Source organism: Gilbertella persicaria (assembly GCF_025201335.1).
Source record: "Gilbertella persicaria strain CBS 190.32 chromosome Unknown B0P05scaffold_29, whole genome shotgun sequence".
In the NCBI taxonomy this organism is placed as follows: Eukaryota; Fungi; Mucoromycota; class Mucoromycetes; order Mucorales; family Choanephoraceae; genus Gilbertella; species Gilbertella persicaria.
Window position 1 is genome coordinate 129,509 of NW_026251990.1, and position 22,915 is coordinate 152,423.

General features: G+C 37.9%; 12 protein-coding genes across 12 annotated transcripts; 9 read left to right on the forward strand and 3 right to left on the reverse strand.

Moving 5' to 3' along the window:
* The first annotated feature begins 65 nt into the window (after nt 1–65).
* B0P05DRAFT_548521 (nucleoside phosphorylase domain-containing protein) lies at nt 66–1,501 on the forward strand. The gene is made up of 3 exons (XM_051579032.1): nt 66–126; nt 184–630; nt 687–1,501. Exons 2-3 carry the CDS (start codon nt 529–531, stop codon nt 1,482–1,484), a joined length of 900 nt encoding a protein of 299 aa, XP_051433171.1. The 5' UTR covers nt 66–126; nt 184–528; the 3' UTR covers nt 1,485–1,501.
* On the reverse strand, nt 1,502–3,432 carry B0P05DRAFT_548523 (uncharacterized protein). Its single transcript, XM_051579033.1, has 6 exons — nt 3,067–3,432; nt 2,927–3,025; nt 2,798–2,887; nt 2,423–2,752; nt 2,225–2,366; nt 1,502–2,176 (listed from the first exon to the last, which is right to left on the reverse strand). The coding sequence occupies exons 1-6, from the start codon at nt 3,418–3,420 to the stop codon at nt 1,536–1,538; spliced, it is 1,656 nt and encodes a 551-aa protein (XP_051433172.1). The 5' UTR covers nt 3,421–3,432; the 3' UTR covers nt 1,502–1,535.
* Nucleotides 3,433–4,024: 592 nt separating this feature from the next.
* B0P05DRAFT_638864 (uncharacterized protein) lies at nt 4,025–5,983 on the forward strand. Its single transcript, XM_051583695.1, has 3 exons — nt 4,025–4,260; nt 4,331–4,606; nt 4,661–5,983. Exons 1-3 carry the CDS (start codon nt 4,253–4,255, stop codon nt 5,844–5,846), a joined length of 1,470 nt encoding a protein of 489 aa, XP_051433173.1. The 5' UTR covers nt 4,025–4,252; the 3' UTR covers nt 5,847–5,983.
* Nucleotides 5,984–6,052: 69 nt separating this feature from the next.
* Nucleotides 6,053–7,778, forward strand: B0P05DRAFT_548525 (nucleoside transporter-domain-containing protein). Its single transcript, XM_051579034.1, has 6 exons — nt 6,053–6,166; nt 6,212–6,254; nt 6,308–6,441; nt 6,489–6,709; nt 6,753–6,760; nt 6,804–7,778. The coding sequence occupies exons 1-6, from the start codon at nt 6,083–6,085 to the stop codon at nt 7,466–7,468; spliced, it is 1,155 nt and encodes a 384-aa protein (XP_051433174.1). The 5' UTR covers nt 6,053–6,082; the 3' UTR covers nt 7,469–7,778.
* Nucleotides 7,741–8,300, forward strand: B0P05DRAFT_548530 (uncharacterized protein). The gene has a single exon (XM_051579035.1). It carries the CDS (start codon nt 7,755–7,757, stop codon nt 8,061–8,063), a length of 309 nt encoding a protein of 102 aa, XP_051433175.1. The 5' UTR covers nt 7,741–7,754; the 3' UTR covers nt 8,064–8,300.
* A 4,003-nt stretch (nt 8,301–12,303) lies between these two features.
* Nucleotides 12,304–12,510, reverse strand: B0P05DRAFT_473596 (uncharacterized protein; the record flags this gene model as incomplete). Its single annotated transcript, XM_051574741.1, has 1 exon — nt 12,304–12,510. A coding segment is annotated over one exon (207 nt), but the record flags the coding sequence as incomplete, so codon positions are not given.
* An 842-nt stretch (nt 12,511–13,352) lies between these two features.
* On the forward strand, nt 13,353–13,742 carry B0P05DRAFT_459335 (nucleoside diphosphate kinase; the record flags this gene model as incomplete). Its single annotated transcript, XM_051573986.1, has 1 exon — nt 13,353–13,742. A coding segment is annotated over one exon (390 nt), but the record flags the coding sequence as incomplete, so codon positions are not given.
* Nucleotides 13,743–14,122: 380 nt separating this feature from the next.
* B0P05DRAFT_160782 (uncharacterized protein) lies at nt 14,123–15,627 on the forward strand. Its single transcript, XM_051573112.1, has 4 exons — nt 14,123–14,370; nt 14,422–15,077; nt 15,129–15,281; nt 15,368–15,627. The coding sequence occupies exons 1-3, from the start codon at nt 14,342–14,344 to the stop codon at nt 15,251–15,253; spliced, it is 810 nt and encodes a 269-aa protein (XP_051433178.1). The 5' UTR covers nt 14,123–14,341; the 3' UTR covers nt 15,254–15,281; nt 15,368–15,627.
* Nucleotides 15,628–16,448: 821 nt separating this feature from the next.
* Nucleotides 16,449–18,283, forward strand: B0P05DRAFT_580220 (uncharacterized protein; the record flags this gene model as incomplete). The annotated part of the gene is made up of 2 exons (XM_051581996.1): nt 16,449–16,821; nt 16,878–18,283. The coding sequence occupies 2 exons, from the start codon at nt 16,449–16,451 to the stop codon at nt 18,281–18,283; spliced, it is 1,779 nt and encodes a 592-aa protein (XP_051433179.1).
* A 113-nt stretch (nt 18,284–18,396) lies between these two features.
* B0P05DRAFT_548538 (dehydrogenase E1 component-domain-containing protein) lies at nt 18,397–20,208 on the forward strand. Its single transcript, XM_051579036.1, has 4 exons — nt 18,397–18,503; nt 18,557–18,790; nt 18,982–19,200; nt 19,261–20,208. The coding sequence occupies exons 1-4, from the start codon at nt 18,444–18,446 to the stop codon at nt 19,918–19,920; spliced, it is 1,173 nt and encodes a 390-aa protein (XP_051433180.1). The 5' UTR covers nt 18,397–18,443; the 3' UTR covers nt 19,921–20,208.
* A 400-nt stretch (nt 20,209–20,608) lies between these two features.
* Nucleotides 20,609–21,899, forward strand: B0P05DRAFT_572990 (uncharacterized protein; the record flags this gene model as incomplete). The annotated part of the gene is made up of 3 exons (XM_051581474.1): nt 20,609–20,752; nt 20,797–21,072; nt 21,117–21,899. 3 exons carry the CDS (start codon nt 20,609–20,611, stop codon nt 21,897–21,899), a joined length of 1,203 nt encoding a protein of 400 aa, XP_051433181.1.
* On the reverse strand, nt 21,780–22,863 carry B0P05DRAFT_548548 (hydroxyacyl glutathione hydrolase). The gene is made up of 4 exons (XM_051579037.1): nt 22,661–22,863; nt 22,566–22,621; nt 22,170–22,507; nt 21,780–22,126 (listed from the first exon to the last, which is right to left on the reverse strand). Exons 1-4 carry the CDS (start codon nt 22,804–22,806, stop codon nt 21,911–21,913), a joined length of 756 nt encoding a protein of 251 aa, XP_051433182.1. The 5' UTR covers nt 22,807–22,863; the 3' UTR covers nt 21,780–21,910.
* Between the last annotated feature and the right edge of the window lie 52 nt (nt 22,864–22,915).

The window sequence follows — 22,915 nt, forward strand, 5'->3', positions numbered from 1 at the left end:
TTTTTCAAATCGAAAAGAATAGACTGCATTTTTTCTGAAAAAAAAAATGCATTAGCAGTGTAGTCCTTTTATCTACAGCCGATATAAAATAAAGTGATTCTCCCTTTAATTTTTCAAATTGGGTTTCTGCTAATTGTAACATGCTTTAAAAAGTAATTTATGAGAAATAAGGAAATTACATACTTTTGTCAGATCAGGTTGACAAGACCTTTTGAATGTAACATCGAATGCCAACAATATATGCGCTTTATGCTAAAAGAGTTTCGACAAGACTTACAGGTCTATTTTAGTCCTTGAAGTTAAGAACATTTAGTTTCTTTTTTCTCTAAAATGTCATTTGTTTCGTTTTAAATTCATTTTCTCAATGTCATTTCTAGCGAACAATTGGTCTAATTGTAACTTGCTTGAAATCAGGCGGAGCAGTGACTGTTGATTCAAAATTTGCAAAGTTACTACTAGCTATTGTGCCATCTTGATCAACTGTTTTTTCTTCTTCTTTCTTTTATCTATCTATTTATTACCGCAACCATGGTCAACTCTCCCAACGACGTCAAGATTGCTGTTATCGGTGGTTCAGGTCTTTATAACCTTGAAGGTCTCGAAGTCATTGAAGAAGTAAACCCCGAAACTGTAAGTGTATTAAAAAAGGGGAAGAAAAGAATCGATAACTGATATGTTTATCTCAGCCTTGGGGTTTCCCCAGTGACAAGATTGTTATCTCTCGTCTTCCTAGTGGTAACAAGATTGCATTCTTGGCTCGTCATGGCCGTGGTCATTACTTGACTCCCACTGAAGTTCCTGTTCGTGCCAACATTGCTGCTCTCAAGTCCCTCGGTGTCGAAGTCATCATTGCCTTCTCTGCTGTCGGTTCTTTGCGTGAAGAAATCCCTCCTTGTGATTTCGTCTTGCCCGATCAATTGATTGACCGTACCAAGGGTCTTCGCCCCTCCACTTTCTTTGGTGAAGGCGTTGTTGCCCATGCTGGTTTTGCCGATCCTTTCCACGCCGGTCTTGCAAATTTGATCTATAACCATGCCAAAGTTCTTGAATTTGGTGCCAAGTTGCACCGTGACAAGACCGCTATCTGCATGGAAGGTCCTGCTTTCTCTACCCGTGCTGAATCCCACATGTATCGTTCTTGGGGCGGCGATGTGATTAACATGAGCGCTTTGCCTGAATCCAAGTTGGCTCGTGAAGCCGAAATTGCTTATCAAATGATCTGTATGTCTACTGACTACGATTGTTGGAGAGTCGATGAAGAAGTCGTGACTGTTGAGACTGTGATGGAAAACATGAAGAACAATGGCAAGAACGCAAAGACTTTGTTGCACGCTGTTTTGCCTGACCTTGAACAAGCTGTTGAACAAGACACCCTTGAACCCAAGCTTAAGGGTTCCATGAAGTTCTCCGGTATGACTGCCAAAGAAAAGAGAAATCCTGCGACCGTTGCCAAGTTGGAATACATTTTGCCTGGTTATTTTTAAAGTGTGTATATATATATATATAATTAAACTTTATTTGTATATCTTTTTTTTTTAAGCAATGAGTAAACTTTCAGAAGAGACTACGTGGTTCGATTCAACCGCAGGGGACATTCGCCAAATATCAGAGGCGTTGGATTTGGAGGATGTCCAAGGCGATAATTGAGGTTGCTTTTGTTGTTTAGGATGATAATAATGATGTTCTATTGGGTTGATTGGCTGGAAGAGTAATGGGATTCCATTTTTTGCTAATGGAGGTTGTGCATTCGTTGGCTTTCTGTTGAAATCATCGATATAACAATGTTGTTGAATATCACGAATCAAAGAAGAAATGGGAGAATTAGGAGAAGAAAGAAGGTTATCTTCCCAAGGTTCTTGAGTATGTAATTGTGTTTTTTTGGGTTGCTTTAATCCAGTTGGAAGCTTCAAGACAGGTGAATTAGGTGTAAATAAAATAGAAGGCACATTGTATTCGGTATTTTTTATCTGAAGACCAGGAGGTGCAAGTGAAACCATAATAGGTGAGACCAAATGAGAAACAAGATCGACTGGACATTCAATACGAGCTGTTTGTAACAGAGTTGTCTTTTGTCGTTCAGTGAAAGCAGGGCACATGATGCCTGCACGTACCAGGCGTTCTAGCAATGTCGTATCGATTTGAACATAGTCTTTAGCAAGATGTATTTTGAGTGATTCTACAGCCTATATAAGTATAAAAAAGAATAAACAAGATGGACTTGTACCTATCGATAGTTTCAACATTTCATAGATATGATCTCTATGCATTGTTGAAATAAACAGATGCGCTTGATGCCATGGATGTTTGGTAATCACACTGATAATATTCTCAAAAGGCCTTTCTGCGCATTTTCTTGAGAAATGTAGCTGCATGCATAGAATAAGGTTAATGAACTAAATTAAACTTTAAAAATTGTCTGTACCTTGTAATTCTTGCAAACGACCAAAAGAGAATTGATTTCCTCACGTGTGATAAATGGAGGACAACCAGAATTACCGCCACCTGCTGCAGTGGACATGGACTTGACAATTTCAGTAGCTGGAGGAATAGCAGAAATACCCTGAAATTGGCCTCGCCATTTAGGAAAGACAACAGACAGTAATTCCTCTTGAGAGCATTCAATGACGGATACAATACGCCCTTTCAATGGCTTTTGGTTCTTTTGTTCTATAGCACGCTTCATGTCCATCAGAGTAGCAAATTCAACATAAGCATCTGATAATGTCTTTCCAGTAGTACGATCCATCATAATCTTTCATGGGTGAGTATGTGTTTTTATATTTTACAAATAACTTACATGAATGCACTGTGTATAAGTAGATGTCGAAGGGCTTCTACAGTTGATAAAGAATTGGCGTACATCATGTTGGGATACATCCCAAGGAATCTATTAAAATTAGTGTTTAAATAAAAATGCTTTTCTTACATTAGTTAGTTTTACACATGGATAATGTTGAGGTGTAAAAGTTACAGGGTGAGTGAGAACAAGTTCAGATTTAAGGGGTGAATCATGGACGTGATTTGTCTGTGTGTCGATGAGTAAATGACAAAAACTTCTTTCTTTACCTGTACACAGAATGGACAAGTACCCTGTAACAATAAGGGTGTGCTTTGGCAACAAGAATGACAAAAATGATGTTGTCCACAAGAAGACATGAGTAACTGTTGTTTTTTATCGAAGCATAAAGTACAGGCTTGTGCGCGTTTCCAATCAAACTCTTCTGTCTGTTTGCGAACAAGAGGTGAATTATTGGATGATAACCAGCCATAATCATTTTGAAAGAGTGAATAAGAAGACGCGTTGGGTTGACTAGGTGTTAATGGTGATGGAGGGCTGATGGGTGAATTAGGCTTCTGGTGGATGAAATCCAAATTGATGGATAGTTCATTCTTGTCTGCAATAAGAGTCTTACCCTCCATCTTGTATTAATATAAAAGAAAGAGAGAATGATAAAATAAAAAAAAAGGTTTTTATATATATATCAAGTTGGTATGTATCCTTTGCATTAATTGAACCAGATTTCTGTCAAACTTCCATATTTGGCATTTATTAAGTGCATCAGGGTTTATATACAAAAAGTCAATTTTGTTTGCCTTTGGAATGGTGATGATTAACTTTAAAATTGGTTCATATGTAAATGAAGCGTAATTTATTAATTTAAATCAAAATTCGCGCATTACTCTTGTACGCTTCAACACGTGTTTTCTAGTACGCTTGGATGTACTCTTCTTGAAAGACTCTCTCCTTTCTCTTTTATCCTTCTAGTTAGCTACACAAATCATTGTACGACTGCATTACTGCTTTTTTTTCTTCTTTTTGTCGGTGGTTAGATATAAATTAAGCTCAAGCCAATCTGGTTGCTTGGTTTCTTTGGACCCTAAAAAATACAACCCATACCTCTTTTTTATCTCATCAATTGACGCATATTGCGAGACTAAAGATATCCTCACGTGTATATACGCTAATGTCGTACAAATACTTGCAAGCTATTTTTTTCTCTGTTCTTCTCTCTTTCTCTCTCTCTTTTTTTTCTCCTTCTTTTTTGATAATTTTTTATTTTTATTTTTGTTTTTATTTTGTGCCTGAAGAAATGCAAGACAACAAGTGGACTTCACCACCAGATACACCACGTAACTACATGTCACTTCAATCAAGCTATCCTTATAATAGTAATGAATACCCTCCCCTCCCCCTCCCCCTTCTCAACATGCCAACCCGACTGTCCTTCCCGGGTTATCAAGCCAACCTCCAATGCCAGGGTAAGTTCTTGAATAGTTACACATTTAATCTTGGTTTCGAGTCATCGCGTTACTCATCATCTCTCATCAGACTCATGTCAAGTTCACAACCTGGTACACCCAGACCTGACATCATTAGCCCTCCTCCTGACAAAGTAGCCGCACCAGACCTTATTCGAAGAAGACCTCCATTGCCTTCAAGACCCGCTAGTTTTACGACCACTACTTTCCATTCAAACCCTTACCCTACCAATGTCTCATTAAGAAGACGAAGAACTGAGTCTTCTATGTTTTCATTTGAAACAGGCCCATCTTTTAGTCCAACAAAACAAATACTCGATTTATGGAATATGGACCAATCTAATTCGTAAGTTTCGCTTGTGTCATGTTTGTGTATCCCTCTGACAAAAAAAAAAATTAGTCTGCAAATCAATATAAATGCAAAAATGGATCGAGGTTTCTTTCGTGCAGATCAAGACTGGACGTGTTATCGCCGTAATTACTTTCAAGTGAGCGCTACATTTGATGTGGCTGGCATGAATTATGCTCTTCAAGGACCTGAAGTTCCTTGTTTGGTCAGAACTGAAAATCAAGAAATTCACCAAGTTGATTTCTTTTCAATTGGCGTAAGTGCTCGTGTTGCTGGCAGCGATAAAAAAATCGAATTAGTACAGCACACACCTAAACGCGACAAAGGTCCTCAAATGGTTCCTGAACCACGCGTTGTCAGTGCTGGAGGTAATCTTCATTTGGCTTCTGTGGGTTCCAACCATAACATCGTCACTTTTGAACGTATGCAGTTCAAGACAGCCACCGCCAACAACGGCAAAAGACGTGCTGCTCAACAATACTATGAAATCGCTATTGATCTCTGTGCCAACACATCCACAGGAAAACAATTCAAGGTGGCTACCATTCACTCGGCTCCTTTGGTTGTTCGAGGCAGAAGTCCCGGCCATTATGCTGATTCACACACACGCTATCGTAGTATGGATTCAGGTCAACCTTCCTCAGCATCTTTTGGTATGACTGGAGGAGGAGGAGGGCCTATACCAACCACAACCAGCTCCACACCGAACCCTCCTCCCCCTTCTTCTTCAACATTGGCTACTGCTCCTAGCGCAGGTCCAGAAGATCATTATATGCATTCACCTCAATCTACTCGTTTTCCTGCTTCAGGAAATCATGATTTTGGCCACCCTCCTTATCCTTATCCACCCTCACAACCTTCAGGTTATCCCTCCTACCAAGTAGGCGGCTATGCCCCCGTCTTGGGCACTCCTCCTATTGGCTCTGGTAGAAATGAAGAAGAAAACCCCCACCGGGAAAACAATGGTTATCTAATGCATCCTTATGCTTCTCATCCATTAAATCAACAACAAGGCAACGAGTATTATGAGAACAACAATGACATGTATAATAATAATAACAATCAAGACAATAAGTATTGGGCTAGGGAACACATGCCTACTGAACACAACAGATATAACAGCAATAACAATAATACTAACACTAATAATAACTATGAATTTGGATACAGTATGCGTCCACATTCTACTCCTTCCAACTCTGCTATGGAACCTACTCTTGACGCTGGACGCCGATAAACAAAAAAAAAAAAGAACATTTATTATTACTCTATATATTTTATATTTTATCATAAAAGAATCATTTCTCCCTATTTTCAAAAGTGGTAAAAAAGAGAGAATTAGGAAAGTAACATTCAGGTTTCTGTACAACTAAAAATGAACCAGAAAGATGGTTTTATCTCGTATGCACACAAAATGATTGGTAAACAGAGATTGTCCTTTTTTTTTTTTTTTTTTTTTTTTTTTTCCTTTTTATGTTTCATCCAGACTCTGAAGAAACGGATTTTTTTTTACCTAATCAAGATAACGCGACAAAAGAACCTTGGTTTGTCTATTGGGTAAACGCGTCAATGGTATTTTGTTTTGTTTGACCTTCTGTGTAGATTTATTTTATCTATGGTCTTGTCATGCTTTTGCCATGGAACGGTAATAGAGAATCTAAAAAAAAAAAAAAAAACGATGTTGATGTACTTTTTTAGTTTTTATTACAGCTTCGGGTTATTTCTCTATCAGATTTTCAGGAACGGATTATCAGCAAAGTTTTCCAAATTATTTCTCTGCTTTCTTTAACTGTTCAAACTTGGCATGTTTGGCTATATTGCTATGGCGTCAAGTAAGGTCATCCCATTATTTTATTTTAGTCTCACATTTCTTGTCTAGTCCAAAAGGTGGGATGTTTGGATACCTATTTGTGTAAATGCAATGATTTTCTTATTCTTTGTCATCACGTCTGTTGTACCAACATTTGCTTCTCCTATTGTCTATTTTTGGATTACCTCCAGTCTTTTGATTCTTACTGGGATCACGACAAGTTTATTGCAAATAAGTGTGGTTGAACAGGCAAGCCAGTTATTGCCGAAATATATGCAAGCTGTCATGAGGTAATCACATATAAAAATAATGGCGTTTAATGCTTGTTGATAGTGGCCAAGGTAACATTTGTATAAATTTTTCTTGCATCAACTTTATATACAGGTATTGCTGGTGTCTTTGTGTCTCTTCTTCTGGTTGCGACAGATCAAAGCAGTTGGCACGATTTTCTTTATTTTTTAGTTGCCTTCTTAGTGGCTTGTATGAGTCTTTTTGGCCGGATCATAATGCCCACTCTACAACCGCCATTAGATGTAGTACCCATGACTTCTTTGGATTCACCTCGTACGGGAAACCCCACGATCTTTCGAAGATCGAATGTTTATATTGGCACGATTGTTTATGTCTACTGGATCACATTATCCTTATTTCCATCAGTCACTCTCTCTATTTCACCCACACATATGGACAAGGCTCTATTTACTTCATTGCATTTCTTGTTATTCAATATAGGTGACTGGATAGGAAGAACACTACCTATTTGGCCCGTCTGTCAAATCATGTCCAGTCAATCACAATGGTGGTTGGCATTTGCTCGCACTTTGTTTGTTCCTCTCTTTCTCATCTTGCGCCACAACCATGCGAGTGACTGGCTTTTCTTTGTTTGTTTGCTCTTGTTTTCGATCAGTAATGGATGGCTTACAACCCTTGTGTTCATGGCCGCACCAACAAAAGTGGAGATGAGTTGCAGGCCTATGGTGAGTCGATACGTCAGTTTCTTTCTTGTGGTTGGTTTAGCTCTAGGTGGTCTCAGTAGTTTTGTTTATTAACCCACAATTTGGAAGTAAGATGCATGTGGACTCAGTCAATGTGAACGGACTGGCCATAATAAATTTCTTTGGACCGGGGCGCTCTCTGTGCGGCGAGCGCCCCTAAAACTTGATGTGTTACTCGCTAATCCTTTCCGATGAGTTAGTTTTGAGTGTCAACCCAGGTTGAGAACGAAGAGAATGTCTTAATGCCCTATTCATTCACTTTGGTTTTTTAACTCAAGTGACTGAGGGCTGGTGATTCTTACACACTTCCATTTATAAAACCAATCAAAAAAAAAAAAAAATGAAAAAAGCCGGTTGCTTTTTCGGTACAAGGAGATTAACTGAAAAAAAGGGGGTTAGAAGAGAGTATATAAAGTCCATCCACCATAAGAATTTAGTTTTTTGCATCATTTTTTTCTCTCTCTCTCTCGTTTTTGTGATGATCTCCATTGCTCGTACCTGGCGTCGTATCTCCCAATTCAAAACAAATCTAGGCAACAAAAAAAGGTCCTTAAAGACTGTTCGATTCAATGCAATTGATACTATTTATTATACACATTCATCTACTGAATACGATCGTACACCTTCCTCCCTTGAATCAGATGTTTGAATTGCATATTCCCAAAAATGGATAATTTTTCTCTTTGTACATATAATTCCTCCCAGTCTCTTGGCATACTTTTTTTTTTATAACAACAGGAATGTTATACCTAGTTATTTTTGTAATCATCCCTATATAATAAAATTTACTATTAATATCCATATTTTAAGTTAGGATATAGTTTGGACTTTTTTTGGAGCAACAATAGTCTACATAAAGAAAATGTATTCATGGTTTAGACAATCAATTCAACTTATTGAATCGATTGTTGATGCATTCAAATCATGGAACCCAAATGTTAGTTAACTACTATCCACATTGTATTTGTTTTGGTGAGTAATTAAGAAGGAAAAGACCATAATGAAAAACTGTCATCACTTGCCATTTCTTGTTTGTTTTCAATACATTGGTAATATGCACAAACAAACAATGCAATGCAGTTCTCTGCTAATTTAGCCCCATGTAAGTTTGTACAAGGAGACATTATAAGGTACCAATTTCTATCCTCTTCTTGAATACATTTTCTTTATCAAACAAAAGTGCTAATTTAAAGATAACTTTGTTATTAAAGAGTCAGAGATAGGAACGCACACTTCAACGAAGTATTAGAAGGCTCTTTTTTTTTTAGTACACAAGAGCCCCTAGAGAACAAAGCAAAAGCTTAAAAGACCTGATCTATCATTTGTTCAAAGCCATCCTTGTTTGTATTTTTAGAAACATGACAATAGTCATTACTTATCAGAATAACAATATCAAAACAAAGTTGCCAAGAATTTGGAAACATGAATCAAGGAGCAAATGAATTTGTCTCAATTATGTAAAAAGAAATATTGTTGAAAAGTGCTGCTGTCAGTGCACCTGCCGAGAAAGCTGACGATAATGCTCAGAATAGTAATATTAAAAGAAGAACCAAAGATAATTTTTGAGAGAAGAAAATTGTTTCTTTTTATTCTTCCCATTCATGAATGGCTGCCAAGACAGCAACAGTTTTCACCTATGCTTTCTAAACACTCTTAAATTAGTTATTTCTGTTTTTGTTTATGTATATATGTATGTATATATGTATGTATATATGTATGTATATATTACCTTAATTTGATATGAAGCAATCAAAGAATCCTTTTTGCACGAAGGTAACGTAAATGGTCTGATCTCTACAGCAACATGGATATCTTGGAATGGCAGAATAACATAACTATAGCCATTTCAGCTATTGAAATCCATGCCGCCAATGTGATCAACTTTGCCTGACATAGAAGACATAATGCTTTTGTTTATCCTCATGCTTTTGCTTTCTTGACTTATGGAGAGGGTGGATCTCTTGCTGCTACTCTTCTTGCTGCTAACTATTTTTGCTTTTTTGAATTCCAGCGCAACCAATTCCACTTCGTCTTCATCTTTGACCAAGATATCAATTTTTCTGTCTGCTATTGATTTGCTGCTGCTGCTGCTGCTATCACTGTAAGCAGATTCATTGTTGAATATGAATCTCTTGGTCGAGAAACATTATGTTTCCCCTCTATAAATATATGTTTGTTAGAAACTTTACTCTAAAACCAATCTAGAAGTATGTTCACGGGTATGCTTGAATAGTAGTGCTGTTCAAGATACAGCTTAGTATCCTATCCACCATAGCAACAAAGCCAAACTCAGCTGAGCGTTTCAGCCCAAGGTGCTTCTTTCTTTGTCCAGAACCCGTATGTCTGTATGATTAGAGAGTGTATTCTCCAATCGGTGTTGGGACTGTCTGTTGTGATAGTTATTTGAGGCTTTTTCAAGGGGATCCTCTGTATTGGCAGTACATTCTTTTTGGTTAAGAATGTCTTCCACCATTTTAGTTCTTCCATTGCTTGTTGACTCAGATGACATGGGCATTCCCAATTGTACGCTTGTGTTGACAAACTTCTCGATACACCTCTTTGGATATGACGTATATGCAATAACACTTCTCTTACTGCTAATATTATTGCTGTGATCTTGCCTAGTAGACCTGCCATCTATTGACATGTCCTTGCTGTTGGTCTCATTCCTTGCTTGATTCGTTGCATCAGTTTGTTGATCTTCAAGGTTGGAGCTCTGATAGTCATTTTCTTGGTGTCGAACTCGAACCCCAAGTACTCCTGAATGTGAGATGGTGCAAATAAACCCTTTCTTTGGTTTATAATGAAACCTAGTGATTCTAAATCTGTAATTACCCTTTGAGCCGTTTGTTATAAGTCTTGAAGGTCTTGAAATAAAATGCAAATATCGTTTAAATAGTACGCCGTCCTTATGCCTTGCCTTCTTAAAGGTTCAATGGCATATCGAAGTATTTTTGAAGCGATATTTAGTCCAAAGTTTAGCGCTTTGTACTGGTAGACTGTGCCAAGGTTTTCGAATACTAAGAAAGACATTGAATTTTGGTGGATTGGTACTACCATATAAGCATCCTGTAAGTCTAGTTTCACCATATAATCGTTTGGCTCGATTAGATCACTCAATGCTGGTACGCCTTCCATTTTGAAGTGTTCGACCTGGATATATTGGTTGATTTGGCGACAGTCTAGAATTGGTCTTCTCTTGGTGGTCTCCTGAAGGGTAAAAAGAAAAACCTGGAGAGATAACCTCTTGCTCTTGAGTCTGTACACTTTTCTATTATTCCCGCAGTTAGAAATTTGTCTATGGTAATATTTATCTCTTTTTGTTCTTCTGAAAAAGCCGATCTTATTTAATGAGTACCATATTGAGAGCATCCTTGCTTAGCCAAAAAAAAAGGCGTTTAATAACAGGCTGAAAAAGATAATGTAGCTTTGTTCTCTAATATTGTTTTCAAAGTATTAGTGTTCAAGTATTCTTATAACAATCATCTTGCTTACCTAGCTTATCATGAGAAATGATCACGTCATTTCAGTTTTGTTTCCTAATGTATTCGTTCTGTTTTGATAACACAAGTATTCTAGGAGAAGCAGATGCACTTCTAGATCCAGAGTTGATCTTGCTTAATGAAGAGAAAAGACGTTGACTCACAAAATTGCCGTTTGTTTTCGTCAGAATGCCCAAGACAACACACAATTATTACGAGATGAGTCTAAAAGAAAGCAGATAAAACTGGTGTACTAAACAGGTTTACCCGGAGTTTAAAAGTGCTTTTTTGCATTTCAGGTACATAGATTACAGAAGAGCAAAGGTATTTCTTGTCATTAGCAACAGCGTTATAGGTGACATCTATGACGATAAGCAGTGTTAAGAACGGGAGGTTGTATTTCAATATATTATAGGCTGAAAAAGCGATCATAAAGGTCTTGTCATCAGCAACTTGAGCATAATTTATATAGCCTTCGTAGTCTTTTTGAATTTTTGCTAAATCGCTTAAGAAATCAGAGCTCTTACGAACGCCCAAAGAGGTTTTTGTAGCATTAAGCCGATATTTTGCTCTATATTGATTTTCCAAAACAGAACTGATTCCCTTGGAAAGCTGATCAAATTCTCCAGGATGGGATGTAACAACAATACTAAGATTTTCGGGTGTAAGCAATTGATCATTTTGCACTTTTTCAATTAGAACATCATTCTCCTTTCCAGAGAAATGTAGTCTCCCAGAAGCGTCATGTTAATGATAACCCTCACACTCAACAGTGCAGCTATTTATATTCTTAAAAGTATCAAACATCAAAAAAACCTTGACTTTGACATTGCAGGGCTCGTGCTTTATAGTGTCGTCGCAATACATGCACTTCTGCACTTCAATAAGCTTCATGTTATGAATGAGTCTTGTATTTTTATTAAAAAAGAGCACAATCCTCGTTCTCGCAATGCATAGATCCAAGACAATTCTTGGCACAAGTAACGCAACCTCTGATCACTTTCTTTATGCCTCAAGAACCCAACCAATGTCACGATTGCACTTTGAGAATGTCTTTTCTTCCCCACTACAAGGCTGAATATCGAAAGCCTAGGGTGTGATCATCTTTAGGAAATTGAATCTTGAAGTAATTTTGTTTACGGTATTCACTGTCTGCCAAGATATTACAAATAGAAGTTTCAAGAAACACAGTACAAAGGGACCAAAGAGTGTAGAATGTAATTTGTACCTTAGTGGCCTATTGAATCGTGTTTAACGTTCGAGTGCACCGGTCTTATACGGCACTCTTTTTATTCAAGTATTGAATTGTGTGTAAAGCGAATGCAAGATCAAATGGCGGTTTTTAAAAAAAAATTGCGGATAAGAGATGCCAATATTCAGACTATTTCTCTAATGTAGGCGTGTAATTCAATGGCTACATTTATCAAACTGATTCCAAGAATGCTGCACAAAAGTTTTCAAATGATGGACGGGAACGTTGTTGCAAGCACCTGCAATTAAGGTCCTCCCTATCTTAACTTTATTCTTAACGACTGACCACAACTGTTGAACGAGATAAGGTTCAGTTGAATAAATATATCTATAACCTCCAAAAGCAATCAATTCATCAATATCTCTGGGATAGGGGCGCTATCCATTATAATGAAGAATTTGGTCCTATGAGGATCATCTTAAGCCTTCCTTATCCAATTCAGATAATGCCCTGTAGTGGTATCTTTTGATCTCTCAGAACCTGTTGTTTGCTTTCTTTTTCGTCCTCCTCCCTCCTTCAATTTTGCGCTGCTCAGGATTCTTTAAGCTCAATGTTTACTACTCCTATTGCTCTAGTTGATTTAGCTTTTTACTATTGCAGGAATGCCAACTGTAGAGCAAGCTGAAGGTGAACACATGTTAATATTGAGGCTGCTTTCATCAACAAAAACAAAAAGTTCATGCCAGTTGCAGTCCACTCTTTTAAAGATTTCTTTTTTTTTGGAATGCAGTCTCACTCTCTTCATGAAGTTGCGAACACTGGTTTCTTTTAAACTGAAATTTTCGAATGATCTGGTCAAGCTTTCAACAACGCGAACTTATTTTCTATAAAAAGATCTACTTGTCCAGGTGACAATCAAATGAAGGACAACCTTAATTTCTCTAGTATGACACAACCTAAATATTTGCTGTTGTAAACATGTGCTGGTCCTGTGTGGTGTCATTGAACCAATCATAGCGCGTCATAATACATCTTTACGTCGTATAGGCACGTCATCAAATTGAACCTTGACAAAGCGTGATTTTTCTTTCTCTCTCTGTCTCTCTCTTTCATAATGCTGAACTGCCTCAAGGCCTCGTTCATATGCTTCTTGCTCTATTTTCCTTTTTTGATTGTGTTTTTGATACCACGTAATTCATTGTTTGCTCAGCATCCTCAAGAGATATGTGCAAGATATCCTATTCCCCTCTTATGTAGACCGAGTCAGACCATGGCTATCATCAAGCCTGATGGTATGGCTCATCAAGACCACATTATTGCTATTTTAAGGCATCATGGCTTTGAAATAAAGCATGACAAAATTGTTCAGTTATCAAGAGACCATATTGATCAGTGGTATTTTGATAAACATGATGCTTCTTATTATCCCTCATTGGTGAGTTACTTGACAGAACGAGGACCTGTTCGTGTGATGCAATTGACAAGAATAGAAGCCATTCCTTACCTGAGACAACTGATTGGTCCTACAAATCCAGAGATAGCACGCGAATTGTTTCCTAAATCCATTCGAGCTCTTTATGGAACAAATGTACAAGAAAATGCTATTCATGCAAGTGATTCTATTGAAGCAGTACAAAGAGAGTTCAATATATTTAAATAATAATAATAATAAAAAAAAGGTTCGCTTATCAGGTGCCTTTTATAGTAATTTATGCTTGCCATGTTCACACGGCATGTATTCTAAAAATGCGGAGTAACTTATCTCAATTCTGAAATTGAAATACTTTCGAGTGAGTCATGATGTGCATATTCATAACAATGAGTAACAATTGAGATTTAAAAAAAATTTTTTTTTTCTTATTATTACATTATATCTATGCATAAACAAGAATTTAAGGAGCAAAATAAAGTCATCGGGACAAAGTGATATCATGTTCATATACACCTGATAATTGCTTCGTATTCCCAAAAAAAAATAAAAAAATTCGTTTTCTATCTATAAAAGATAAAAAAAAAAAAAAAAAGTATTTAAAACCCAATTCTTTATTTAATTTGCCTTTCTTCTTATTATTATCACAATAAAATGACAGTTTGTATACCCACACAAGACGGCATTCCTTACATACAATGGATAAATGCAAGTATTTCAAAAGTTATTTGATGTATACTGACCTTTTTTTTTAACAGTATATATTTGGTGATTGTGTTTATGGCACACAAGATGCAATCAGTTTATTATTAGGCTATGCTTCTATGTTATTCTGGTTCAATGCTCAATTACCGTATGTTATTCAGCCACAAAAGAGAGAAAACAAGACTAATGATCTATATAGACAACTGATAGAAAACTATAAAATGGGATCAGCAGAATGTCTTAGTTTAAATTTTCTGTCTATCTGGTTAGCAGGAGACACAGCCAACCTGATAGGTTCTATCTTAACACATCAACTTCCATTTCAAATCTACCTTGGTGTTTATTTTGTCACCATTGATATCTGCCTATTATCGCAATGGATCTATTACAACAAATTCAAATCACAACAGCAGGAAGATTATCTTATTATACCTACAACTATCCCTCAAGATGATCTTCAGAACAAACCTTCTTTATTCCAACATCCAGCACAAACACCAGTGAATATTCATAATCCACCTTTAATTATAGACGAATTGACTCCCTTTTCTTCTTCTGCTTCTCCTTCTAAATGGTACACACTCTCACCTTCAAAAGAAAGCTCACAGAAACTAATGGCCATACTATTGTTTACTACTACTGCTACTTTATTACCCACATCTTCTACAGATCAATTGACTACATTTGATCCTATTATTCTATCCCAACAAGACAGTGCCCTCTGGGTTGGTCGCTTCTTTGCTTGGACATGCACTTCTTTATATTTGATGTCCCGTATTCCCCAGTTACTCAAGAACTATCGCCGTCAATCTGTTGAAGGATTGTCTGCATCTTTATTTATATTCGCTGTATGCGGTAATCTCACTTATGCAGCTAGCATTCTGTCTCATCCTGGACAAACCATAGACTCTTTAATAGAAGCCCTTCCTTACTTGATTGGTAGTGCAGGCACTCTCACGTTTGATTTCTCTATTTTTTGTCAATTCTTGTATTATAGAAATCGACCGCTTAATAAAGATTCACTGGTCTAAAAAAAAACTGTGTGTAACATTAGGATAAGTAATATAGTGTCTCCTTGTTTTTTCTCTTTTTTTTTTTACTTTTATTATTATTATATTTATGTCCTGGCTAAATTCACCCAAAAGGCTAGTTAGGCTGATAACACTATGTGTTCTCACAAGTGTCTTTCTGCTAGTCTTACTTCCTAGTTACTATACTTCATCTCAGGTCAAGACAGCAAGTGATGCCACTTCAGATGAAAACATCTTTCTCGACCTCGATCAAACAAAATCCACCTTATTTACACTAAACACCACATGGGATAAAGAACATAACCCCTGGATACTCAACCAGTCAATATTCAACACAACCAACCATTTTCTCGATAAACTGACCTCTTATACACTAGAAGGTCATGACTATAATACCCTTTATAACACACAGCCTATCACACAACAAGTGACTGTGGTTGTACCTGTCTATACAAAAGATGCCTTTTCAAAACTCGATATCGTATCTGCCTGGACAGCTGCACAAGTGCCGTTCCAGGTCTTGATCGTCTGTTCCTCTTCATTCAAACCTCAGATAGACGATAAGTACCCAGACAAGTTCACTATTAGTGTTGTGGATCGATCGACCATCACATCCAGTGCAAGCAGCAGTACTTTTGCTTCAGGTACTGCAGGTGCTTCCATGTGGCTTCAGATGTTAGATATCGAAACAGACTACCTGTACATCATGGATGAAAATGTACCTGTGTCTCCTTATTCGCTGGATGAACTTGCTTATCTTTTCCGAGCCCATCAATTAGAAGATTATCAACATGCCTTGATTGGTACACGGGCCTATGTACTGGCACCTTCATCGGACAGGGAGCACTTTTGCTTGCCTCTGAATGACCAATTACCCTCTGTTTCTCAACCTGCTGATATGCTGTTGGGTGCTTGGTTATTACACAAGTCATGGTTACCCTTTATCATGAAAGACATGTCGCTTGATTCACTTCAGCTGCCTTTCGGTTATTACCTCAGCTTAAGCCTAAAGCAACACTTGAATGTACCTACAATTGTCTTGCCTTCTTTAGACAGACAGACCAATACCAACAAATTGCTGTGTGAAAAGGTACAGCAAGAATGGACAAAGAACAGTGTATGGCAAGAACGAGTTGCCAAGAACCAATACCCAACTGCACTTCAGTACCGATGGATGCATCAACAAGGTGTGGTCATGGTGACTCATGGGGCTAACCAATTAGTCTCTTTACACCCTCTCCTGTGCCGATTTAAACGCGACCGTGTTCATTTAGTGCTTTTGGGTGACATCAAGCGAGAGACAGTGAAGCGTGCCTTGATTGAAACCAACTGTCACCAGCATGTTGAATTACATGATTTCTCCATGCAGGATGCAACCGCCATGACACCGCTTCTCAAAGTTATTCAACCTCGTATTTTGATTCAAGTGAAGCCTACAGATAACAAAGCCATGTATTATACCATCCAAGCCATTGCTAACACACATCAAATGACAGAGATTGGATTGCCTGAAAAAGAGATTGTCCATGCATTATGGATTCCTGATCTCTCTTTAGACGCATTAAGCAGTAAGTTTTTTTTTCTATTATTTATTGCAAGGAATAAGAGAATTGACATGGGATAGACTGGAATAAGATTCGTATCAAGCTGGTAGTGATTACCGACAGAAGACCTCATTCACTCTCCCGTCTTTTACAGTCTGCTTCAAAATCTGTGTTTGTAAGTGATCAAGTAGATTTAATGATCCATATGGAACAATCGGCCGACCGTGTGACACGTATGCTTGTGAATAGCTTTTTATGGCGACAAGGTGTCAAGACCATTCAACACCGTATTCGAAAAGGTGGCCTTATGCCTGCCATTGTTGAATCATGGTACCCAAGTAACAATGACGAATACGCTGTCTTGCTAGAAGACGACATTGAAGTCTCTCCTTTGTTTTATGTCTGGTCTAAGTACGCTATTCTCAAGTACAGATACAGTGGCAACAGTGAAGCTCATCGCTTAATGTACGGTATCAGTCTGTACGCGCCTCGTAACTTGGAACTCGTGCCATCAGGCCGTGTGACATATGATCCTAACTCTGTCTTACTCCCAGCAGGTTATCCAGAACATATCCCTTATGCCTCTCAAATCCCTTGTAGTTGGGGTGGTGTTTACTTTCCCGAACATTGGCGTGAATTCCATGCTTATTTGGTGACACGACTTAAAGACCTTGAGCTGCCTAAAAATCATCAAGTACGATTGATCAGTGTGCCTGGCAGTCGATCAGACAAGTGGAAAAAGTCATGGAAGAAGTATTTTATTGAATTGGTCTATTTGCGCGCCTATGTGATGCTCTATCCTAACTTTCAATCGTTTGAAGCGTTTTCGACCAACCATGTTGAGTTTGGTACACACGTCAAGTCTGAAAAGAGACAGTCTGTGATTGGCACATTTATGGTGCCCTTGATGCAACGCGATACCATCTTGTCTCAGTTACCGAATCAAAGCTTGCCCCTTTTTGAAGACTTGCCTGTGTTGGATCTCTGGGGTCAACTTCAGAGCTATGATGGATTGGAGCAAATTGCCAGCCAATATCATCAGCATATATCTACATGTGAAAGAACATTTGGTACATTCGACCCTCGAGAGTTCTTTTGTCGTGTGGATGGTCCTCCTGATCCATTGCAAGAATTCCCCATGTCTCCCAAAAAGCCAAAGCCTCCAGTGTTAGTCAAAGATGCTGTTCAGCCTATTCGATATAACCGCGTATATGAATACACAGAAGAGGAAGAAGAAAAGGGTCGCCTTGATCTATTAGAATATGGTCCTAAACCTATTGATGTGGCACAATTGCCTACAGTAGAAGAACGCCATAATAACCGTGACGATGAAATGTTAGATTTAGAGAGCGATCTAGATACACTGAATCGATTGTATCTCAAGTTAAATCCAGAGAATCTCGACTTTTTAGAAGACGAGAAGTTTGATATGGAGGAAGAAGAAGACATGGAGGAGGAGGAGGAGGAGGAAGAACAGGAGTTTTAAAATAGAAAAAAATAAGCATATGGCCCAATCAATTTCCCCGTCATTTCCCCCCAAAAAACAATTAAGAGTTCAAGCGAGAATTCCGGGACCTTGAAAATAAAATAAAATATTTTTTTTCGTCGTTTTTCGTTTTTTCCCTTTTTTTTTATTATACGATAAAATGCTTCGTTCAGCTTCTCGTTTATTCGCTACTAAGCGTGTGGCCGCTTTCACTCCTATGGTAAGACGATAGAACATTGTTAGGACTGTTGCTTATCTACATTCATTTTATAGCGTGCTTTGTCTACCAGCATGCCCCGTTTCTCTGACAAGTTGACCATCACCTTGCCTGAAACTTCCTTTGAAACCTACAACTGTGAAAAGCCTAGCTTAGAAGTTGAAGTCAGCAAGGAAGAACTACTTGACATGTACAACAAAATGACTGTCATGAGACGTATGGAAATGGTTGCTGATGGTCTTTACAAGGCCAAGAAAATTCGTGGTTTCTGTCACTTATGTAACGGTCAGGTAAAATATTTTACAAAAAAATAATTTTTTTTTTTTTTTTTTTTTTTGGTTGGGGGTAATTTTTTTCACACTTGGATATTCTGGGCAAACTCGGGGGATATTGGGTAAACCCCGCGTTTGATGTCACACCTTTTTCTATCAATCGGAGAAAGAACGTTAAATAACATAGAGCTAACAAAAAATTTTCATAGGAAGCTGTCTCTGTTGGTATGGAAGCTGCTATCACCAACAAGGACCATGTGATCACTGCCTACAGATGTCACGGTTTCACCTACCTTCGTGGTGGTACTGTTGAAAGCATTTTGGCTGAATTGATGGGCCGTAGCACTGGTATCTCCAAGGGTAAGGGTGGTTCTATGCACATGTTTGCCGAATCCTTCTATGGTGGTAACGGTATTGTTGGTGCTCAAGTAAGTCATGGCCTGATTTTGAGAGTGTGTGTGTATGTGTAGATTAATAAAAAACAATAGGTTCCTCTTGGTGCCGGTGTTGCTTTCAGTCAAAAATACTTGGGTAACCCCTCTGTCACCTTTGCTCTTTACGGTGATGGTGCTTCCAACCAAGGTCAAGTATTCGAAGCTTTCAACATGGCTAAGCTTTGGGACCTCCCTTGTGTCTTTGTCTGTGAAAACAACAAGTACGGTATGGGTACTCCTGCTAGCCGTTCTTCTGCTTCCACCGAGTACTTCAAGCGTGGTGACTACATTCCTGGTCTCAAGGTCAATGGTATGGATGTCCTCTCTGTCTTGAAGGCTTGTCAATATGCCAAGGAATGGACTACCTCTGGTAAGGGTCCTCTTGTCATGGAATTGGCCACTTACCGTTACGGTGGTCACTCCATGTCTGATCCCGGTACCACTTACCGTACTCGTGAAGAAATCCAACACATGCGTTCTACTTCTGATCCTATCACTGGTTTGAAGGCTATCTTGATCGACAACGGTGTTGCTACTGAAGCTGAATTGAAGAACATGGACAAGGAAGCTCGTAAGCTTGTTGATGAAGCTGCCAAAAAGGCTGAAGCTGCTCCTGAACCTTCTCTTTCTGAATTCCACACCAACATTTACATCCCTGGCAGTGAACCCGCTGTTGTCCGTGGTCGTGAACCCAACGAAGTCTATCACTATTAAAGAATGCCAAAAAAGAATTTAGGAGGGGTGTACATTGTATAGATTTATTATAAACAATTAAAATGCTTTCTTTTTTATATTGCATAATACAAATACACCACCCACATTTATATTATTATCTCTTCTATTTAATCTTTTTTTTTTTACACATTAAAAAAATACCAATATTTCTTGCTGCTTTTGTAGTTATCTTGAAAAATCAGGGACACAACCAGCATAATTATTTACGTAATTAGTAAACTTTAATCTCATACTGTGCTGCGGATATTTCCTTTTTATTTATGAGTGTCTAGAGATTTGAAAAGAAAAAGAAAAGCTACAGGCTTAGAATGAATATGACTCTCTACCGGAGATATTTCTCGGGAAGATATATATTCAAACAAACCAAATGACCCATGTATTCTTTTGAGAGGCATTCATCATGCTATTTTCTCTCTTTCTCTCTCTTTATGATAGCAAAGTAGACTCTTTTTAAGCTTAGGATCATAACCCCTTCAAAAACGAGTTTCACCGATGAAACCCTCTACAACTGAATGGAACATACACAATGAAAAAAATAAAGAAAAAAATGACAAAAGCAAGAAGAAGAGTTAAAATACATCTTTATTCACTTAATATGAATATAAGAGGCTATCATATACTAACACGTCGCGCATGGATATGCGCTGTGATTGTACTTTTGATTATAATGGGTCCTATTTTAATCGCCATTGATCTTACTTATTTGACGGATTGGATCCATCGTTTTCATATTGGTGATTTCTATACTTATTTGACATTTATTGGCATTATTAGTGCATGGAGTGTATTTGGGCTTGTCAGTGTCTTTATGGTAAGAAATGAAAGCAGAATGCTCCATTACTCACAGGATGATAGTCTCCCAAACTATTCAATGTGTATATGATTGGCCTTATTATTATCGTTGTCATTCATTTTATCGTCGGATTTGTTCATGTGATGCTGTTGTTTACAAAGTACAGACCCTTCTTGATCAACTCATGTCTTCAAAGAGATCCTTCACGCTTGTTCTGGTGGTCTTTGGGGTTTGAAGACACAGAAGAAATGAAACAGATCTATAATCATTGTTCAAGTCAATGGCAAAATTTCACTACAGAAAGAATTGTCTCTTGGTTCGTCTACAGTGTGATTTCGGTAAGATAAAAACGCAGTAGAGCATACAATTGAATAGTTGATAGTTTATCTGCCTCTTTTTTGTGATCCGGTATCAACATCAATGGGTAACTAAGCATCAACAAGGCCTTGATCAGGCAGATGATTGGTCAGATGATGATTCCAGCTTCAATGAAAAGAAAGCAAGATCTCATTCCATTACGTATCATCAAGTTGAGTTTCCTCAAGGAGACAACAAGACACCTCAAGAAGATGTTATTTCTGCCAATATGTATCAACAGCGTCAACGACTGTTTGATGAGATTGCCAAGCGCAAACGAGCCAAGAAGAACTTGAGTGGTCGTCGTCGATCGCTTGGTAGCAACCCGGATTCAAGCCGGAATTCAGCTATCATTGTTCATCCTCTTGATTTGGCACAGGACCCTGAATCTTATCATCCTCCTCCTATGCCTCCTCAGACAGAAGAAGACACATCTTGGAGTAGATATCATCAAGGAATTGAGCAAGAAGAGGCTATTGACCGTCAAAGACGATTGGAAGCCTTGTCTGCTGAACGCATGGAATATGAAATGTACCGCTCTGACATCAGAACAACCGAGAGTGATGATGAAGTAGTTACAGGCGGCACGTCTTATCGAAAGCGACCCAAGTCTGGTCGTTGGTCGACTGTGTATGCTAATAACAATATTTATACACCGCTTTCGGATACGAATCAGCAACAGCAAGAAGATCAAGAAAACGATCAAGAAAACGATCAAGAAAACGATCAAGAAAACGATCAAGAAAACGATCAAGAAGACGATCAAGAAGACCAAGAAAACCAAGCACTTATGGGTCCAGAGAATTAAATGATTTATGATTAAACAAAGTTATTTTTCATTTCTCTTAATGTATGCAACACTTCTACTGGGTCTGATTTCCCTGCCATCACTTGTAATGATTGTTCATTCACCCTTAGAAAAGGATTGAACATCTTTTCTTGTCCAATAGTAGATGGGACTGTAATATGTTTATCTTGACACCAATTCCATTTAGCTAAAAGTGCTTCATTATGTGGTTCTACTGTAAGAGCAAACTAGATTCAATGATAAGCATTCGATTAGCTAAGTTTTCTTCACCTTGAGATTATTCTTTGTATATTCATGCCCACAATAAACCCAGGTTTCATCAGGCAATTTTGTAAGTACATGAAATAGAATTCGATACATATCACGAGCATCACCCTCAAAGAATTTTCCAACACCACCTACAAACAATGTATCGCCAGTGAATACGGCTTTTTCGCCTGTGGCTGGATCAGAGACATAATAACATACATGCCCTTTTGTATGACATGGCGTATGTAGAGGTATAATCTCCAATGAACCTAATTTGAATTCTTCATGGTCTTTACAGACATAATTGATTTCTGGGATACGGGCATCTGCACCATACACTGCTAATCCGGGTTTTTTGGCTATATCCCTATTGTGTTACTTGAATCCTAGAAAAAAACCCACAAGAAAATACTTTACCTACAAGTTCAATATTTCCTCCTGCATGATCCCAATGATGATGGGTTGTAAACACGCTAAGAAATAAGTTGACATGTATGTTACTTGTTCCTTACCTTGATAATTTAGAGCCTGTTTGACTGATCACGTTTAAAATCTTGATGGGCTCAACAGGATCAATCACAGCAGCTTCTTTTGTCTTGTCGTCTATAAGAATATACGAGTAATTATCATCAAGAACACTAATGGGGATAATTTTCATGATTGAACAAATAAAAAAAGAAGGTGAAAAAGTGAGAAAGTGAAAAAGTGAAAAAAAAAGAGGGGAGAATATAAATATCTATCATGTTTCTGAACAGAAGTTTCCTTGA

What these genes read in the sequence shown, in the direction of transcription:
- B0P05DRAFT_548530 (XM_051579035.1), top strand. Translation starts at nt 7,755, where the DNA reads ATGAAAAAAGCCGGTTGCTTTTTCGGTACAAGGAGATTAACTGAAAAA.
- B0P05DRAFT_160782 (XM_051573112.1), top strand. Translation starts at nt 14,342, where the DNA reads ATGTTATTCTGGTTCAATGCTCAATTACC. An exon ending in TGGTTCAATGCTCAATTACC is followed by an intron (nt 14,371 to 14,421) that starts GTATGTTATTCA and finishes TGATCTATATAG; the next exon opens with ACAACTGATAGAAAACTATA. An exon ending in ATTTATATTCGCTGTATGCG is followed by an intron (nt 15,078 to 15,128) that starts GTAATCTCACTT and finishes GACAAACCATAG; the next exon opens with ACTCTTTAATAGAAGCCCTT.
- B0P05DRAFT_638864 (XM_051583695.1), top strand. An exon ending in AATATGGACCAATCTAATTC is followed by an intron (nt 4,607 to 4,660) that starts GTAAGTTTCGCT and finishes AAAAAAAATTAG; the next exon opens with TCTGCAAATCAATATAAATG.
- B0P05DRAFT_548521 (XM_051579032.1), top strand. Translation starts at nt 529, where the DNA reads ATGGTCAACTCTCCCAACGACGTCAAGATTGCTGTTATCGGTGGTTCA. An exon ending in AAGAAGTAAACCCCGAAACT is followed by an intron (nt 631 to 686) that starts GTAAGTGTATTA and finishes TGTTTATCTCAG; the next exon opens with CCTTGGGGTTTCCCCAGTGA.
- B0P05DRAFT_548525 (XM_051579034.1), top strand. Translation starts at nt 6,083, where the DNA reads ATGTTTCATCCAGACTCTGAAGAAACGGATTTTTTTTTACCTAATCAA. An exon ending in CATGCTTTTGCCATGGAACG is followed by an intron (nt 6,255 to 6,307) that starts GTAATAGAGAAT and finishes GTACTTTTTTAG; the next exon opens with TTTTTATTACAGCTTCGGGT. An exon ending in CTATATTGCTATGGCGTCAA is followed by an intron (nt 6,442 to 6,488) that starts GTAAGGTCATCC and finishes TTTCTTGTCTAG; the next exon opens with TCCAAAAGGTGGGATGTTTG.
- B0P05DRAFT_548548 (XM_051579037.1), bottom strand. Translation starts at nt 22,806, where the DNA reads ATGAAAATTATCCCCATTAGTGTTCTTGATGATAATTACTCGTATATT. An exon ending in AGGAAATATTGAACTTGTAG is followed by an intron (nt 22,508 to 22,565) that starts GTAAAGTATTTT and finishes ATAGGGATATAG; the next exon opens with CCAAAAAACCCGGATTAGCA. An exon ending in ATACAAAGAATAATCTCAAG is followed by an intron (nt 22,127 to 22,169) that starts GTGAAGAAAACT and finishes CATTGAATCTAG; the next exon opens with TTTGCTCTTACAGTAGAACC.
- B0P05DRAFT_548538 (XM_051579036.1), top strand. Translation starts at nt 18,444, where the DNA reads ATGCTTCGTTCAGCTTCTCGTTTATTCGCTACTAAGCGTGTGGCCGCT. An exon ending in TGGCCGCTTTCACTCCTATG is followed by an intron (nt 18,504 to 18,556) that starts GTAAGACGATAG and finishes TTCATTTTATAG; the next exon opens with CGTGCTTTGTCTACCAGCAT. An exon ending in ACGGTATTGTTGGTGCTCAA is followed by an intron (nt 19,201 to 19,260) that starts GTAAGTCATGGC and finishes AAAAAACAATAG; the next exon opens with GTTCCTCTTGGTGCCGGTGT.
- B0P05DRAFT_548523 (XM_051579033.1), bottom strand. Translation starts at nt 3,420, where the DNA reads ATGGAGGGTAAGACTCTTATTGCAGACAAGAATGAACTATCCATCAAT. An exon ending in CTTGTCCATTCTGTGTACAG is followed by an intron (nt 3,026 to 3,066) that starts GTAAAGAAAGAA and finishes ATCGACACACAG; the next exon opens with ACAAATCACGTCCATGATTC. An exon ending in CATGTGTAAAACTAACTAAT is followed by an intron (nt 2,888 to 2,926) that starts GTAAGAAAAGCA and finishes TAATTTTAATAG; the next exon opens with ATTCCTTGGGATGTATCCCA.